The 18,511-nt window shown below is 42.1% G+C and overlaps 1 protein-coding gene across 1 annotated transcript in view; it reads right to left on the minus strand.

Annotated features, from left to right (window-relative positions):
• ABI3BP (ABI family member 3 binding protein) overlaps positions 1-18,511 on the minus strand; it is a 292,470-nt gene that overhangs the window by 49,547 nt on the left and 224,412 nt on the right. The window contains exons 47-48 of the mRNA XM_029913250.1: positions 9,205-9,297; positions 4,364-4,474 (exon numbers count right to left, since the gene is read on the minus strand). Of these exons, the coding sequence (XP_029769110.1) occupies positions 4,364-4,474; positions 9,205-9,297 (204 nt within the window). The remainder of the gene's footprint in view (positions 1-4,363; positions 4,475-9,204; positions 9,298-18,511) is intronic.

Consider the following 18,511-nt stretch of genomic DNA (forward strand, 5'->3'; position numbering starts at 1 on the left):
AACACACCGTGACATTCTATACCTTGGGGGAGCATCCTGGATCCTCCATAATCCTCATTTTTATATAATCGTGATCTTACATATAAAGCATGCCTTGTAGGGTATCAGGGGAAAGGTAATGATCTATTAAAAGTCATTTCTCTATCCATATATGTATATCATTAATGCATATGAAGTTATGAGAATTGTGTTGTATGGTTGTCACTAAAACATGCTGTAAGCTGGGGAATCAGCCAGATATTAGCTCCCCACAGGCAACTGCAAGGAAAGTAACCAACACCCGAGCAGGGTATCAATCCACCCATCGACAACTATTGTCCAGCAAGGGAGCTACAATGCAATGACTCACCTGCATGAGGCCTCACTGGGGGAATTGTTCAGCCTTGCCTGGAGACTAGGCAATGCACCCAGACATGCTTGGACTTGTGTTCCCCAAGCACATGGGACTGAGGTTATAAAACAGATACAGTGGCCACATGCTGTGCCTTTTCTCCTGCCCCTTCCTATGCTGCAAGCAACAAAGACACTGAGAAGAAGACTGAAGACTCCAACTGAGGGGACTGGCCCAGATTTTAAGGGTGAAATCTGTATACTATGGACTGCAATATCCATTGGGGTGAGAAAAACTGCTTAGTCTAGTTGTTGCCCAGTCTTATGGGGTTGAGAGTTTACACTGCGTGCTTATATTTTATTTCTTTTGGTAACTAACTCTGACTTTTTGCCTATCACTTAAAATCTACCTTTTATAGTCAATAAATTTATTTAACTGTTTATCTTTACCAGTGAGTTTGTATGAAGTGTGTGGCAAATCTGCTCAGGTTTTGCAAAGGCTGGTGTATATCCACTTTCCATTGATGAAGTGGTGAGCCAATTAATAAATTTGCATTGCCCATCTTGAGCAGTGTAAGACAGTATATTCCTGAGGTACAGTGCTGGGAGCTGGAGTGATTTGGCTCTGATGCCTTTTTCTGTGTGATTCATGAGTGGCCCTGGGAGTATTCATGCAATCTAGCTGGGTGTGGGGTCTCCACATGCAGTTGTGCTGAGTGCTAACAGCACCTGGGGGGGCTTGCTGCTGGTCACTAGCAAGGCATTGTGAGAGACAACCCAGGCTGGAGAGACTTAAGGGGGCAAAGCGGTCCCACAGTCCCAGGCTGCACCCCGGGGATCCCATCACACACACATTAAAAAAATGCTCTAAATAGAAACCTAACTCTTCATTCAACCCAAAGCAAAATTTACTTTGACTTGTCGATTTGCCAAAAATTAAATAAAAAAATTTCAATTTGATCTGAAACAATTCGTTTTTAATTTTTCTGAATTGCGAAATATCTGTTATTTGCCCAGCTCTGTATGATACACAAGAACATCGCTTCCAAACAGACAGTGGCTTTGGTCAATCAGACGCAAGGACAGAAATGGAAATTCCATTAAGGCTTTCATTCTTGCCATCAAATTTCAGGATGTTTATAGAAATCTCTTACTTCCTTTTTGGAGATTTTGAATGGCTAAGCAATGACTCCTCCCGTAATACTCGGCTTGTATATAAAATGTTACTAATAAGAATTTCCAATGGTGGTACAAGAAAGAACTATGGGACAAAATTATGAAAGGAAAAATCAATGCATAATTAATTAAGGCTGTGGAATAGTCTCTGAAGAGAATTGGTGGAAGCTTCATGATTTGGGACATTTAAAACTAAACTGGACAAAACATTAGGAAATGTATGATCGAAGAAAATCCTGGCCTGAGAGATGGACTGGATGAGCTAATTGGTTTATTCTATCTTTAAAGTCCAGGATTCTATGATAGTTACTAGCTAATATGTAAATTGGCCTTTAAGTTGAGGGAAAAGAGGATGAAAATATGAAACACTGGTAGATGTATCAGAGATTTAATGAATTAGAGATTTAACGAAGAAAAGTGCAAATGTGGAGTAACTCTTGGACATCAAAGAAGTCTCTCCAGATTTACACTGTAGTGTATTGGTGCCCAAACTTTTCCTGTCATGCTCCCACTTACCAGCAATGGAATCTATCTGCGAGCTCCTCCATTACTACACAATCAAGGCTTCCTCAGCAGAGGAGCTTGGGCTGAAGGGATGGGGGAGGAGCTGGGGCTGGAGGCAGAGCCGGCTTGGGGGCAGAGAGGGAATGAGGGCAGAGCTGGGCTGGGGGTGGAGCATAGGGTGGATTGGAGCTGCGTATGGGGACGGAGCTGGGTTGGACGCAGAGTGGGGCTGGGTGGCGCTCCCTCCCTGCGCCCCTTGTGGGGGCTGGCCAGGGCCCCACCATGTGGTCCACGAATGTTCCTCTGTGCCCCCCCCAGGAGGGCACACCCCATAGTTTGGGGACCACTGCACTAGTGTAACAATGAGCAGAACCTGGACTCAATTCATCCCTGGTTTGAGTTCATTAAATAATGGAATCACACCAAGGATGAAACTGCCCCAACATGTTCCAATTACAACATAAATTTAAAAATATATTAATCAACTAACAGCATTAACTCACACCTGGAACTACTGCCAAGCCAAGGGGGAAAATTTCATGTGCATTTGTTCTTGTGTGTGGTAAGAGGAGAAACTGGTAATGCAATAGTTTGACACAGTACCAACATTTCAATACTGGAGACCTGGGGCAAACTGGTTAATGTCTCCACAAAGTGAGTTCCTCTGCTGAATACAGTGCCCAGCGCACACCAGCTTGCACAACTGGCAATCTCTACCCCAGAACTAATATCAGAAGCCAAAACTGAGGTGAATTAGAAGATCTGATTGGTATGTATTTGCATCACATTTGCCTGCCTCTAGTCAGACCTAGCAGCCTTTCACACCCATGAATAGTTACATCCACACAAAAAGTAATATGCATGTATCAATACATCAGACCTTGGAAATAACAATGAAGGCAATATAGCTTGAGCCATTCTTAATTTCTTTCTTTTATTTGTAAACCAGTGACCTATTACAAACATAAACCAGGTTTTCATTTAACACAATTTTGCAGTAAGTCACAAAACCACAGAATTAAATCTAATGTTGTCCGTAGTAATGGATTTTATTTCAATAAAATCAAACTTTTAGAAAATGCAAATATTTGTGATATATGCTACAGTTTAACATAAGAAGTATTTCTGCAGTTTGGTCTAAACAGAATTAGAGAATTGCAATATAGTTATTGGATGCAGGCTCAAGATTGTCTAATAATGCATCGTATTAGTATTCTTTTAGAATAATAAATCATGAAGTACAGTTTTGCTTGGAAGTATTTATATAAAGTTCAGTGACTATCTTCATATTTTGTCTGACTTTTATATTTTATTGTGGGTTTGGGCCATCCTGATTATCACCACAAATGTTTTTTTTCTCCTGCTGATAATAGCCCACCTTAACTGATTACCCTTGTTATAGTTAGTATGGCAACACCCATTTTTTCATGTCCTCTGTGTGTATATATCTTCCTACTGTATTTTCCACTGTATGCATCCGATGAAGTGGGTTTTAGCCCATGAAAGCTTATGCTCAAATACATTTGTTAGTCTCTAAGGTGCCACAAGTACTCCTCGTTCTTTTTATATAAACAGGAATACTGGAATCACAAAAGTATTAATCATACTAGAGCAGACAATCAGTCTTATGGGTCTGATTTCCTGCCTCCAGTAGTAGTACTAAGTAGTTCAAAACAGAGCAGAGGATTTAGCCACACACTTTCCATTAATTTTCAATAGAAGATGTGTGGTTAAATCCACTGAACTGCTTTGCAAATCTCAACCCTGATTTTTATGGGTCGAATTCCCCTGAAAATTCTGTAATGCTGCATATGTTGGACACCATTTTTCCCTTCCTGATTCTTACAGATAATCAGTTACAGATATATCCTGAGGCATGATGTTTGATTACCTCTATCTGAGGCATGCATGTGATAACTGTAAATGCTATTATTGGTCATAAAATGATCTACTGTAACTCTTTTAAAAGGAAATATTGACTTAACTTGCATCACTCCATTATGCTTTCAGCTGCACCAGTAGGACTGATTATACTGAAATCTGGTTAGAGAAGGAACTGGACTTATGTGTGAAGGCAAAAGAGCATTAGACATGCTCGTCTCAGGAGGGTAGCTTAGGTGCAAGTCATATTCAGCCTGTGCTTCATCAGATCCATCCTTTGCATGCATAAAATAGATATCCAAGGAAATTCAAGTGGGAACCTTGCAGAACTTGTCTTAGCTAACAAAAATGGACCTGATCCTGTGAAGTTCTGACTGCGCTCAATTCCCATGGATATCAACAGGGGTTAAGGCTATTCAGCACATCACAGCAACCAAAAGCATTAAAACTGAAAATGAAAAGGCTGAAATACCTGCACTCCCTGGTTTACCAGTCACTGTGTTTGGAGGCAACGGTTTTCTTCGCACCTGTGTGGGCTTGGCAGGAGCTAAGGGAGGATGCCGACGGTCAGGTGCTGTAGCTACTGTATAAATATTACAAGACAGTATCGTTAGCTGTTTAACCACAAACCATGTAATCAGAAAGAGAAATAGGGCTAACAGCTTTATTTTGACTTCTCAAACAAAGTTTTATGGCATGTGCTTCAGCATTCAGAACAGCAGAAGCACAGAAAGGGAGATCCTGAACGAAGTTACATATTGACCTTAAATTCTCTGCAGGAAAAGTGCATGCCTGCAGGATTAAACCACGCTGTCATCAAACCAAGGCAGCCAAGACAGTCCATTTGAACCGCTCTTTTCTTTGACAGGTTACCCACATGCTTCAGAGATTCATTTAGTGTACACAGTTACTTTTGTCAAGAAGAACATTCCTGTAGGCACAACTGGATATTTTTTCTTCCAAAGGATAACCACCAGCTGAGAACATTCGGAATTCTGCAAATTAAGTGTCCTATTCCCAAATCCCATCAATATTGTAATTTTTTTACTACCTTGCATCTCTGCTCATGACAAAGCTGGCGTCACCCAAAAATACTAAATGATTATTTTATTTTTAACAAATTTTAAGGAAGATTTAAATAGTTTAGTTATGGAACAGGTACAGCATGAGCAGTGCAAACTTCCCTAAACTGAATGGGCAATATGGTTCGATTTTGATCTGGACAGACCACCTACAGGGGTTAACAGGTTGGATAGTCCACCTGTCTCATTCAGTCTTTGGCTTTTCCCCTACAGCTAACTGACAAGAGTGCAATTGTGGGGGCAGTTTGTACAGCAGAACCTCTGAGTTATGAACACCTTGGGAAGGGAGATTGTTTGTAACTCTGAAATGTTCGTAACTCTGAACAAAACGTTATGGTTGTTCTTTTAAAAGTTTACAACTGAACATTGACTTAATACAAATTTGAAACTTTACTATCCAGAAGAAAAATGCTGCTTTCCCTTTATTTATTTTTAGTTGTTTACGTTTAACACAGTATTGTACTATATTTGCGGGGGCATTTTTTGTCTCTGCTGCTGCCTGATTGCATACTTCCAACCAACTAAGGCATGTGGTTGACTGGTCAGTTCATAACTCTGGTATTCGTAACTCTGAGGTTCTAATACACTGTGAACACATGTCCACTAGAAACAAGACTTCCAGCTCATGTTGGATGCTGCTGATGAGACGCCACTCCCACAGTTTTATTACTGTAGTGTCCAAGAGCCTCACTGTACTAGAGACTATTCAAATTTTTTTTATTCCTGGAGGAATTCTGCACCACTGCGCATGCGCAGAATTTATGTCTCCCGCAGATTTCTTTCCTTTCCTGCAGAAAAATGACTGACAGGGAAGCAAAGGGAAGCCACAAGAGTGGTCATACATCTCTCTCCAGCAGTATGTTTTGGGTGCCCAGGGCAGCCCGCAGAGAGGTAAATCACTGTGGGGTGGGAGGCGGGACTGGGGAAGACCCGGCTGATGGCTCCTACCCTACGCCGGGCTCAGCTGCTAGTCCCAGATGAGCAGAGGGGACGGGATTTCCTCTTCCCCTGCACGGCACCTAGGGCCGTGTCAGACCCACCCCCAGATTTCTCCCCCGACTGTAGGAAGTTCTGCAAACTCTCTCCTCCCTCCAGCACTTCCTGCACCCATTGCTCATCAGCTGCAGGGGAAGGGATCACTGTACAGGGAGCTTGTCCCCTATCCGCCCAACCCCTGTGCAACCAGACCCCCTCATGCCCAGCCCCTCCTGCTGATCCTCTCCCCGCACCCAGAACCCCCCCCAAGCCCCACACCCCCAGCACCTGGACCACCCCAACAAGCCACCTGCACCCGAATCCCCGCCCTATTGAGCCCCAACCAGCTGCACATGGTCTCCACCCCACTGAGCTCCACTCCCCCAGCATTTGGAACCCCACACCCAGACCCCTCTACCGAGCTCTGTCCCCCGCCCCCCAGATCCTCCCTTGCTGATCCCCAGCCACCTTCACCCAGACCCCCCCCGCAGAATTCCATTATCATTGTACCCAGAACACCCAACAAGCCCCTGTGCATCCAGATCCCCCACTGAGCTGCCCACACCCAGATTGCCCCACACAGAACCCTCTCACCCCACACACCTGGATCACCCCACACTAAGCCCCTCCACACTTGGATCCTGCATTGCTGAGCCTGCCTGCCCACACCTGGTACAGAGAGGCAGGGCCCTGGGGTGTTTCTGGGGCAGACCCGGTCCTTGCACTGTGTCAGGGTTGGGTGCAGCCTCACCACTGGGTCCATATCCCAATAGGGAGCTGCAGAGTGATCTCCTACCTCTGTGCAGCCAGTGGCCTGTGCTCCCCCATGCCATGCTGGAGTCTCCACATTTATTTGATAAATAAAATTTGCAGAATTTTGCAGAATTTTAAAATTGTGCGCAGAATTTTTTACTTTTTTGGTGCAGAATGTCCTCAGGAGTAAAATGTATAGCCCCATGCATAATTTCAAAAAATATAAAATCCTAGGGGGAGGAAATTGCTGTGTGTGTAAACTACTGTTTAAATTTGCAGTGACATATCAATTTTTTTTAAATAATAAAATAACCAATAGCTGATTCAGTTTCTTCAACTACAGCTGGTGACAATTTCATATAAAATACGGGCTGGTTTTACTTATCAGAATGGCAAAATTGCTTCAACAGAGAGCCTAACCACTCATGCTGATCAACCAGATGTTACCACCTCTGAATTGATAATACTAATATACATCATTCATACAGGAAAAGCTATCTCAATACCCAGTGAGAAGAATGCATTTTTCAGACAGCTATAGTACACTATGAGTTTTGAAGAGGTGTCTTAGAAAAAGACAATGTAAGTATGGATCACAACTGACCACATTTTCCACCAATACCTTGAAAAACAGGATAAATCAAATTTAAGTAGAGACTTTTCTTCTACTATCCATGTTTAAACTAAGGTTGTCGATTAATTGCAGTTAACTCAGACGATTAACTCAAAAATTAATTGCGATTAATCGCAGTTTTAATTGCACTGTTAAACAATAGAATACCAATTGAAATTTATTAAATATTTTGGATGATTTTCTACATTTTTATATACATTGTATTCTGTGTTGCAATCAAAATCAAAGTGTATATTTTTGATTACAAATATTTGCACTGTAAAAAAACAAAAGAAATAGTATTTTTCAATTCACCTCATACAAGTACTGTAGTGCAATCTCTGTCGTGAAAGTGCAACTTACAAATGTAGATTTTTTTTGTTACATAACAGCACGCAAAAACAAAACAATGTACAACTTCATGTAGGTAGGCTTCATGAATAGTACTGAACTTAAAAAATAAAATTACAGTCCACTCTTATTTAAGACAATGACAAAACAGTGTATATCCAATAATCCATTTTGACTGCAGTTCAAAGTATTGGCTTACTTCAAAGCTCTAAAGGCTTACCATTAAATATATAATGTACCAAAATGAACAACAGCAGATGTAGATATTCTTCAAAAATTATATGTATAATATGTCCTTTCAAACTCTTCAAATCCCAGAAGGGATCTACTTAAATACATACTAATTACCTAAATTCAGAAAAAGTGGACTAATCAATTAAAACTGATAGCCATCCTTGGCTTTACCTTACTGCTTGGATGAAGCTACTACTACTACTAGTTTATCATATTGACTTAATCCTTGCTAAGTACAATTTTTAGACTGAATAAACTTTAAGGGACTGAAATGCCAAATCTCAACTGTAAGCCCCATTTCTCTTTTTTTACCCAAGTAAATTAAGTGCCAGTATTCTATCTCGGGATTATGAACACACCACAGTTTATAATTAATTTAGGAGGCTTTTCTTTGCATGCATTCTTTGAAGTTTTAACATCAGACAGGATTCAAAAGGAAAAGCCTTTCAAAAACATCAGTAAGAGCATAAAAGTAAATTCATGCACAGCTTCAGAGAGATGCTAATTTTTTTTCAGATTAAATGCTAGTGAACAGAAACACCAAAGTAGCAGTTAGTATGGGTTCTTATAATGAAGGCAGAATGATATCATGTATATATTCCTTTTCATTAAAAGCATGCAATTCCTAATAAGCTTATTGGAATACAATTAGCTAGATAAAAAGTAATTTGCTGGGTGGGCCACAAAAAACTCCATTAAAGCATGAACAGAGTGATTGTTTTATTATTTTGACAATATGAATGCTTTAAAAAATGTAGAATGTTCATGGGAATTTAATTATTGTGAAAATTGCCAAATTGACAGCCCTGGACAGATACAACACATACAGAGGAAGTGCAAGCTTCCTCGTACTACCTTGCTAATTGTCCTCAACCTTAGCCTGTAGAGTGTATCCTTATGGGTTAGATGGTAATTTAGTCTCATTTAGACCCATTCCATCCTTGGGTCTCTCCTGAGACATCCAACAAGAGTGCCAATCAGTACCAACTGTGATGGTGTTTTTGTAATGTGGCTTCTTGACCACACAGCTTCACCACATAGCTTGCCAAACAACCATCGGATGGTAACAACATTTGGTCCCCAGCAACCTGTGCTGGATATGAACTGATGATCTAGAAGTGTAAATTTCTTTATTCTATCACCAGTCTCCTGAGCCATGAGGACATATTTTTCTGATGAGAAATGAGAGATCCTATTTTATCTACTTCAATAGACATAGTGTGCTTTGTTTTGTTTTTTGTCATCTAAAAAGGCAATTTTATCATTTGTGAGGAACTGTGACATGGTCTTCATAATTAATCTTACCGGAATCTGGATTTTTCCATGTAATATTGGATTCCAGCGATATATTTGAGCCCATGAGAAAGTTGGTAAAATTCTGAACTGTTTCTTTGTCACCTGCGAAATAAAAGAAAATAAAGTAAATGTATACATGACAAAACACACACAACTCATTTTCAAACAAACATGAGCCTTAGAACATACACCTATCATTCATTGTTATTGTATTTATTGAACCTCAAAGTGTGCTAGTTGCTTTCTAGTGCAAGGAAGAAGATATTGGTTCTGGCCCCAAAGAGATGGCAATCTAATTTTAGACACAGCACAAAAAAGGGGGCAACAAGCAGTAGAAAGGGGTAGTGAGAGCAAGGGCTGGGTAACAGCAGGGAGAGTCCATGGTTACTCAAGAAAAGCTAGGGCCCAACATGATATTGAAAAAGGAAACAAGCTTTTTCTCTACATAAATTAAATGTACTGACTCTTGTAGAGGGCCAGCTCTTTTTTCCTCCTAGAAAAGACTGTCTGTTCATCCCCAAGATGGAACCACTGGAGATACACTGAACCAAACACAGACCATATTTGGACTACTGAAGGCAAAATGTGGGTAAAATTCAGTTTGTATATAAAGGACTGTCCTATTTACAAGTAATGTAAACTGATTTAAAAAAAACCAAAGTTGAGTGGCACTATAAAGATCAACATAAATATTCTTGGTACATAACTATTTTTGGTATAACTGTTTTACATATTGACAATTAAGACACATGTAGACTAATCTTAATATGCATTCCCCTAACAAAATGAAGGTACATTTACATATCCCACTGGCTGCACAATGGCTAATGTTGGTAAAATGAGATAGAGGAGATTCACTGCAATTTTGTCACATTTGTGGACAATCCAGCTGAATAGTTCTCCTTAATGTGCTCAGTGTGTTATGTTAAAAACAATTAATCACAACAAAGTTTTATCACAATTTACTTTCCAAATGACTCAGAACATTATGTACCTAAACTTAATTTGGATAACATTTCAAAGAAGTCAACTAAATTAATATAGCACACTATCTGAAAATGAAAACCACAGTCGAATAACTATCAATTTCAAATTCAATTCCAACCCGCCCATGACATTAAAAACAAAGATTTTATAGATTTAACAGCTATCATTAAGATTAGACAAATTAGAGGATTGGGCCAAAAAAAACCTGATGAGGTTCAACAAGGATAAGTGCAGAGTCCTGCACTTAGGACGGAAGAATCCCATGCACTGCTACAGACTAGGGACCGAATGGCTAGGTAGCAGTTCTGCAGAAAAGGACCTAGGGGTCACAGTGGACGAGAAGCTGGATATGAGTCAACAGTGTGCTCTTGTTGCCAAGAAGGCTAACGGCATTTTGGGCTGTATAAGTAGGGGCATTGCCAGCAGATCGAGGAACGTGATCGTTCCCCTTTATTCGACATTGGTGAGGCCTCATCTGGAATACTGTGTCCAGTTTTGGGCCCCACACTACAAGAAGGATGTGGAAAAATTGGAAAGAGTCCAGCGGAGGGCAACAAAAATGATTAGGGGTCTGGAGCGCATGACTTATGAGGAGAGGCTGAGGGAACTGGGATTGTTTAGTCTCCAGAAGAGAAGAATGAGGGGGGATTTGATAGCAGCCTTCAACTACCTGAAAGGGGGTTCCAAAGAGGATGGAGCTCGGCTGTTCTCAGTGATGGCAGATGACAGAACAAGGAGCAATGGTCTCAAGTTGCAGTGGGGGAGGTCCAGGTTGGATATTAGGAAACACTATTTCACTAGGAGGGTGGTGAAGCACTGGAATGCGTTACCTAGGGAGGTGGTGGAGTCTCCTTCCTTGGAGGTTTTTAAGGCCCGCCTTGACAAAGCCCTGGCTGGGTTGATTTAGTTGGGAATTGGTCCTGCTTTGAGCAGGGGGTTGGAGTAGATGACCTCTTGAGGTCCCTTCCAACCCTGATATTCTATGATTCTATGATTGTTTAAGTGTTAGATGTACTGCTCCAACAGTATAAATCAGATAATTCTTTTTAAGTAACTTCTTATTCACTGATCACCATTTATGGGCCTAATCCTGGCAAAACTCTGACTGGCTTCAGTGGAAACAGGATCTGATCTTAAAACTAATCCTGAGAAGTTTTCTGATTACTTATCAAGCTGAACAATAGCAGACTGGTTCCAGTTAAGTCTTCTAGGCAATCTTATGGCAGCTGTCGAGTGGCCGGTGTAGTGGTATAATACCCAGGACAGGTACGTGCTGAGCATGTGATGATAAACCCAAGCCAAAATTATCCCAAAGTCATCAGTTATCATTACAGATGGGACCTGTCATAAAGCAGCCGCTCCAGAGACAGGCTGTGGTACGACAAACCCACCTGCTTCAGTTTCCCCTCAGTCCAGCCTTAAAAAGAGCACAGCCTCACTCACTGTCCAGTTCAAAGTCCCACCCCAGGCATAATTTATGCATGGCACACACAATATTCTGTAGAATCCGTGTGGGAAAACCATTCTCCCAGTTCCCACAGTGAAACATAGAAAAACACAGTGACTTCCATTCCCCTACCCCTGGACATTACTTCAGGTCATCCACCCATGAGTCCACCAGAACTCTGTTCCCAGTTCCTTTCTGCCCTGGGTTCCAGGGCCCCAGTCTCTAGACCATCCACCTGAGCATGACTAGTCTCATGCATCTTCTACCCAAACACAATGCAATGACTCAGCTCTTTTCGGGCTCCTGGCTCTGGCTCTCCAGATCATGAAGATCATCACGCTAGCCCCCGTACTGGTCTCCTAGCCCTCGGCCCTTTTCAACCTCCCAGCACAGGCTTTCTGTCTCAGGAAGGTCAACAGGCTAGCCTCTCCACTGGTCTCTTACCTTTTAGCCCTTTACAGCCTCCCTGCATTGGCCCTCCAGTTTGGTAAAGTCAGCAGACTAGCACCTCTGGCAGTCTCCTTGCCAATTCCTCCCTATTCACAGGGTGGGCCTGCAGACCTTTCAGTTCTCTTCAGCTTTCCTGTCTCTCCTGGCTAACTGTCACTTGTCCTTTAAGTCTGCTCTCAGGCAGTTTTCCAGATCTCCCACGCACCCAGTCTCCTCCCCTCTAGGGCTCAGGTGCCCCCTTTTAAGCACAATTAAGTATACTGGACCCTGCTCCCTATTAAAGGGCTCAAACATCCTATGACAGGCCCAAGCCACAACATTCAAATCTGGATCTGGGCATGCTTCAAAATGTGGGAGGATGTTTGGATGCAGGATTTTGATTTGGGCCCATATCTTACAATGATTATCTTTTCAAAGTACCTTTAACAGCTCTGTATTCTCTCATGATGCTTACTAATAACAGAATGCTTTGCACTTAGCTCTGATTGCGCCACAACCTCAGCTAGTGTAAACCAGCTTAGCTCCACTGACTCCTTTCTGAAACCAATGTGAAACTGCAAACGGCAGATGAGTTCAATGCAAAATAATATATCAGACCAGGATTCCACCCCAGGTTTTCCCTAAATTTAGAAGAAAAAATGATGGTGGTTACTTGACTTCAGTGGAACTACGCTGATTTATACCAGCCATGGATCTGGCGCTCTTACTAGAGATCATAAGAATAGCTATAGTGAGTCAGACAAATGGTCCATCTAGCCCAGTATTCTGTCTTCTGACAGAGGCAAATGCTAGATGCTTCAGTGGGAACAGGGCAATTATCGAGTGATTCATCCCCTGTTGTCTAGTCCCAGGATCTGGCAGTATCAGGCTCAGAGCCACCCACAGCGTAGGGTTGCATCCCTGACCATCCTGCCTAATAGCCATTGATGGACCTATCCACCGTGAACTTATCTAATTCTTTTTTGAACCCAGTTATATTTCTGGCCTTCACAGCATTCCTCTGGCAATGAGTTCCACAGACTGACTGAACATTGTGTAAAGAAGTACTTCCTTTTGTTTGTTTTAAACCTGTTGACTATTAATTTCATTGGGTGACCCCTGGTTCTTGAGTTATTTGAAGGGAAAATAGCATTTCCTTCTTCACACCAGTCATGATTTTATAGACCTCTATCATATTCCCCCTTAGTCATCTATTTTCCCAGTCTTTTACATACATTTAAAACATTTACAAAACTGGGTAAGCACGAATATCCCAGTTTCGCAAATGGGGTGATTGAGGCACAAAAGAAGACAGTAACTTGCTTAAACTCACACAGATTAATTTGCTCCATTCTCACTGCTACTTCCCCTTCAACAGCATCTTCTGCTATTTTTATGTATGTATGTAGTGACAGGGTCAGGCTAGAGGGCTACAGGAGAGTGATCGAAAGTAGATACATTAGCCGCAGATTAAGCAAGAGTAAGATAATGGGCTGTTCCAGAACAATGAGAAAGTTGCTGGAACCAATTATGGCAGGGAGACTAATTAGGACACCTGGAGCCAATTAAGAAGCTACTAGAATCAATTAGGACAGGCAGGCTAATCAGGGCACCTTGTTTAAAAAGGACCTCACTTCAGTCAGTGAGATGCGTGTGAGGAGCTGGGAGCAAGAGGCGCGCAAGGAGCTGAGAGTGAGAAGGTGTATGGCTGGAGAACTGAGGAGCACAAGCGTCATCAAGCATCAGGAGGAAGGTCCTGCGGTGAAGATAAAGAAGGTGTTGGGAGGAGGCCATGGGGAAGTAGCCCAGGGAATTGTAGCTGTCACAGGAAACACTGTAGACAGCTGCTATCCATAGGGCCCTGAGCTGGAACCCGGAGTAGAGGGCAGGCCTGGGTTCCCCCCATCCCTCCATCTCCCTATTTGATACAAGAGGAGTTGACCTAGACTGTGGGTCCCACCAGAGGGGAAGGTCCCTGGCCTGTCCCCCGATCCACAAGGTGGGTCAGCAGAGACTGCGGGGATTGTTCTCCTCCTTTTCCCCCATGCTGGCCAGTGATGAGGTTAGCTGAGTGAACGGCAGGTTTGAGCCACTACAAAAGTAGCCAAACTGAGGGCTGCCATGAATCTCTGAGGCGAGCAAATCCACCAATAAGCGCAGGACCCACCAAGGCAGAGGAGCAACTTTGTCACAATACAGATAAAAAGATAATGCAACATTTTATTGGATAAATAAAATTCTGTGCTTTCAGGCTAAAAAGACCCTTCTTGAGAACACAGATCTGTTACTTGTTCTCAAGAACTAATATGATTATAAACATCTTCTGCTAATGTATATGGTGTTTGGTAACAATGCATGAAACAATAACAAATTTAGTCTCAGCAAAAACCACTGCAATTTTCTCCACTGTCTAATCTTTACTTAGCCACTACTTTAGGGTGAAATTCATTCCCTATGCAGAGGGGCGACACAAGGTCTATGTACCACCTAAGCACTTTTTTGAAGGAGCAGAGGGAACTGGCATGGAGGAAGCAGTGGCACTGGAACGGGGGTGGGGTGGGGGCAGAGGTCATGAGGAATTGTAGGAGGAGCCTCTTTCTTCTGAGGAGAGAGAAGAGCAGCTGCCAGGAGAGTTAGGAGAAGAACAATAGATTCATCTTCAGTTCTTCAGTGTATTTTATTAAGAATGACCCCACCTGACTTCAGTCCTCTACACCGAGTCACACTGCCACATACAGATCCACAAACTGGAAATGGCTCAAACCAAAACCCTGAATCCAATTGACTCTGAACTTCAGGAAGTTCAAAATCCAGGTCTGGGTTTTGTGTTCTCAGGCCTGTTTCCCCTGCAAGTATAGAGCATGGTTACATGTGAGAGTGACTGAGTCAAATAGAATTTTTCTGGGTACTCCCTCTGCTGCATGCCTCCATCCTTACCTCCCCAAAAGGATTTAGTGACTAAAAAAAATACAATTTGACCCTCAGTGTTGGTTAGTCATCCCTAATTTTCAATAAAAATCTCCAAGGCACGACTGGATGTGATCTATTCAGTCAATATCCATGCTTTCCTGTTTAGCTCTTGAAAAATCCTTTCTCCATCCTCAAGTTCTCACCTGCTTTCTCATCTTCTGCCAGTGGGTTTCTGGGTAGTTTGAACTAAAAAAGCAACTTCACAATCTCAGAATTTCAATATTTGAGATTAATAAAACTAACATTTACTGACAATATCCCCAAAGAAAACTCTGTGTCCATGTTCGTTGCCCCAACAGGAGGTAGATCCGTTACTCTCTTGACATTCTGCTGGTTCTCAGAGTGCTCATTACTTTCTGATTATATTAGATATCTAAAGTCATACTCACACACAGCATAATTTTACTCTTAGACAATTAACAAATGATGCATTTCATTTCCCAAATTACCTGATATATATATACACACATTCCCCAGTATTTAAATTTCTGGCTGACCTACTGAACCTCCTGTAAATTATCATTATTTAGGGAATTAGACATCCAGTAATCCTCACACCTAGGAAGCTATGAGTTCTCTCAAATTCTGATTTAATTATAAAAGGAGATGGGTTTGGACAATGCATATTCTTTAGATTTCAAAGCACTCTACAAAGGTGGCTCAGAATTATTACTCCCATTTTACAGATAGGGAAACTGGGACTCTGAAGTGTGAAGTGACACACCTAAGGTCACACAATCAGTGACAGAGCTGGGATTAGAACCTGGGTCTCCTAATTCCTAGTCTGGTATCCTGTCACAGAACTGCATTGCCTTTCAAAGCCACCCCCTATAACTGATGTAATTGCAGTCTACTTTCAGATTTATAGCACTGAAGTAACTCTTTACATGATCAAAGCAATGGATATATGTTAACTAACTCTCACAGAGTAGAGGACTCAGAATGGCGCTACAGGTCAGGCACGAGATCCATTGTCGGGTCTGTGTGCAGAGCTGTCCCTAGAGGGTGCGGGGCCCAGGACAAATCAGCCCCTGCCGGCTTGGGGCCCCCGCTCTGCATAGGCGGCTGAGCAGAGTCCCGGTTGTGTGGGACAGCAGCTGAGACCCTGGTTGTGTGTGTGTGTGTGTGTGTGGTGGGGGGGCCTGCAGCATCCCCCGCATGCCTAGTTCCCTTGCCTATGTCTTCCAGGACCAACCACGCCGGGCAATCGCACCGGCCTATGGGGCCCCCCAAAGTGCGGGGCCTGGAGCGGTTGCCCCAATTTGCCCTACCCAAGGGATGGCTCTGTCTGTGTGAGTAAAGATCTCACCGTTCAATATCTGTTTCAAACAGAAAAATATGCTGCACACCATGAGACATAAGGGAAGTATGTTCTAGTTTACTATGCTATCCCAGAGCTAAATAATCAATACAATGTGTAGGCACGTTGACAAAACCATTGAACTGCCCACTATGCCAAACACAGCTAAATTAGGCCATCTTGAAGAAAACAAGCCAATCTTATATGACAACTTAAATGGTATTTAATTAGGCAGTATGGAAAAACAAATCCAGGGTTTCCAGGAGAAAGGCTAACAGAGCCACAACACTGACATGGTTGTTCTGTTTTCCCTGTTGCCTGATTAAATGGAGTTCAAAGTTGCAAGTAAGTGTGGTTTTGTTCATTACTTCAAGGATTTAGTGGTATCTGGACTACCCAACAGCATGCTGTTTGTCATGGTATCTGTCAGTCTAGTGTAATGGTTTATCAGGAGAATTTCTTCTCAGCACATTCACCCAAACTTTTTGATGTGTGTGGCTGACAGTATTTGCATGTGTGTTTATATTTTTCTCTGACTTTAATCATGCCTCCTGGAAACACTGATGCAGCCTGGAATAACAGAATATCTAGCATTCCCCACCCCAATAGCAGAAATACCACAAGACCACCAAATCTCACTTTATTTCCATAACATAAATGGCTTTTGCCAGCAGATGGGGTGGGGTGAGTTTATGAAACGACTAACTAACCTACCTAAACACTTGAGTCCTGTAGAGCCTGAGCACACAGCTCTAGTTTTAAAGGTGGGGAAAAAAGAGCAGCACATACAGTGGGTGGCTACTGTGACAGAAGCAGCCCGTTCAGTTCCTGCACAAGGAGAATGCGACTTTATAGGAGAGTTGTTGAAAACAACTAATATACCATGCTAGTACATTGTGCGGTGCTTTAAATTGTCAGGATCAAAACTATAAACGAGGCATTAAGAAAACCACTTTTTCCATTATGACACAAGTGTTGTAGGTTAAGACAAATAAGCAGGGAATCAAATTCAAAGAAAATTATAGAAAATGTTGCCTCACATTAGGAAGAGAATTAAAAAAAAGTTATTCAAAAGGATGCTGTCTGTGTCCCATTCCCACAGTCAGTTTAACACCTGGCACCAGAGCCAAGAATGCAACCAGCCAAAAGGCCGAAAAAAAGCCAGCCAGGAAGCCAGCACAGTCTCATATGCTGCTGCTGGAAAAAACACATTCCACAGGTTAGCATCTGGATCCTCCAATGCCAAGCATACTCTGCATGGGGCAGCATATCTTGGCACTGATGCCACAGGTCAATGACGAAGAAGAAGTGGAGCACAGTCCAAGAACACTACCAGCAAGGAAGGAGAAAGAAGAAGAGCCCAGCTGGTATTAGAATGACAAGACTAGCCAGGGTTCTTCAGTAACCGCACTGTTCAGGGGAGAAAAATTATGCAATGTCTAAAGGCTTTATAAAATACTATTTAAGAACGGTACAAGCACTGCATTTAAACATGCAACATTTAGGCCCCGACTGGCACTACCAGAATAACTATTGTAGCCTAAATGTTGCACATTTAAATACAGTGGCTTATAGAATACTTAAATAGTATTTTGAAAAGAGAGTTAATATCGAAAACTATATTAAATACATAAAACTGCTATATTTATATTACTGATTTAATTAGCTTTTGTCCATATTTGTCTGAAGGACACAAAAGGTGACCTCAACTAAGGGCTAGATATTAGAGGAGAAATGGAAAATTACAATAGGGTCATAGAATCAATAAAAGGGAATTTAATGGGGGAATCTGCTCAACATCTTAGATGTCTATACACAAATGCAAGCAGCATGGGGAGTAAATAGGAAGAACTGGAAATCTTGGTAAACAAGGTAAACTATGACTTAATTGGCATCACTGAGACTTGGTGGGGTAAATCTCATGACTGAAATATTGGTAGAGGGGTATAGTTTCTTCAGGAAGGACGGGCGGGGGGAGGTGCTTGCATTATACATCAAGAATATATATTCTTGCTCTGCGGTCCACAAAAAACTGAGAGGCAGAGTAGTTGAAAGTCTCTGTGTAAAGATAAAAGTGAAAGAAAAACAGGATGATGTCATGGTAGAGGTCTACTATAGACAACCAAATCAAGAGGAGGAGGTGGATGAGGCATTTCTAGAACAATAGAAATGTCCAAAACATA

This window comes from Terrapene carolina, unplaced genomic scaffold, assembly GCF_002925995.2.
Source record: "Terrapene carolina triunguis isolate 2854851 unplaced genomic scaffold, T_m_triunguis-2.0 Scaffold558, whole genome shotgun sequence".
Classification (NCBI taxonomy): domain Eukaryota; kingdom Metazoa; phylum Chordata; order Testudines; family Emydidae; genus Terrapene; species Terrapene triunguis.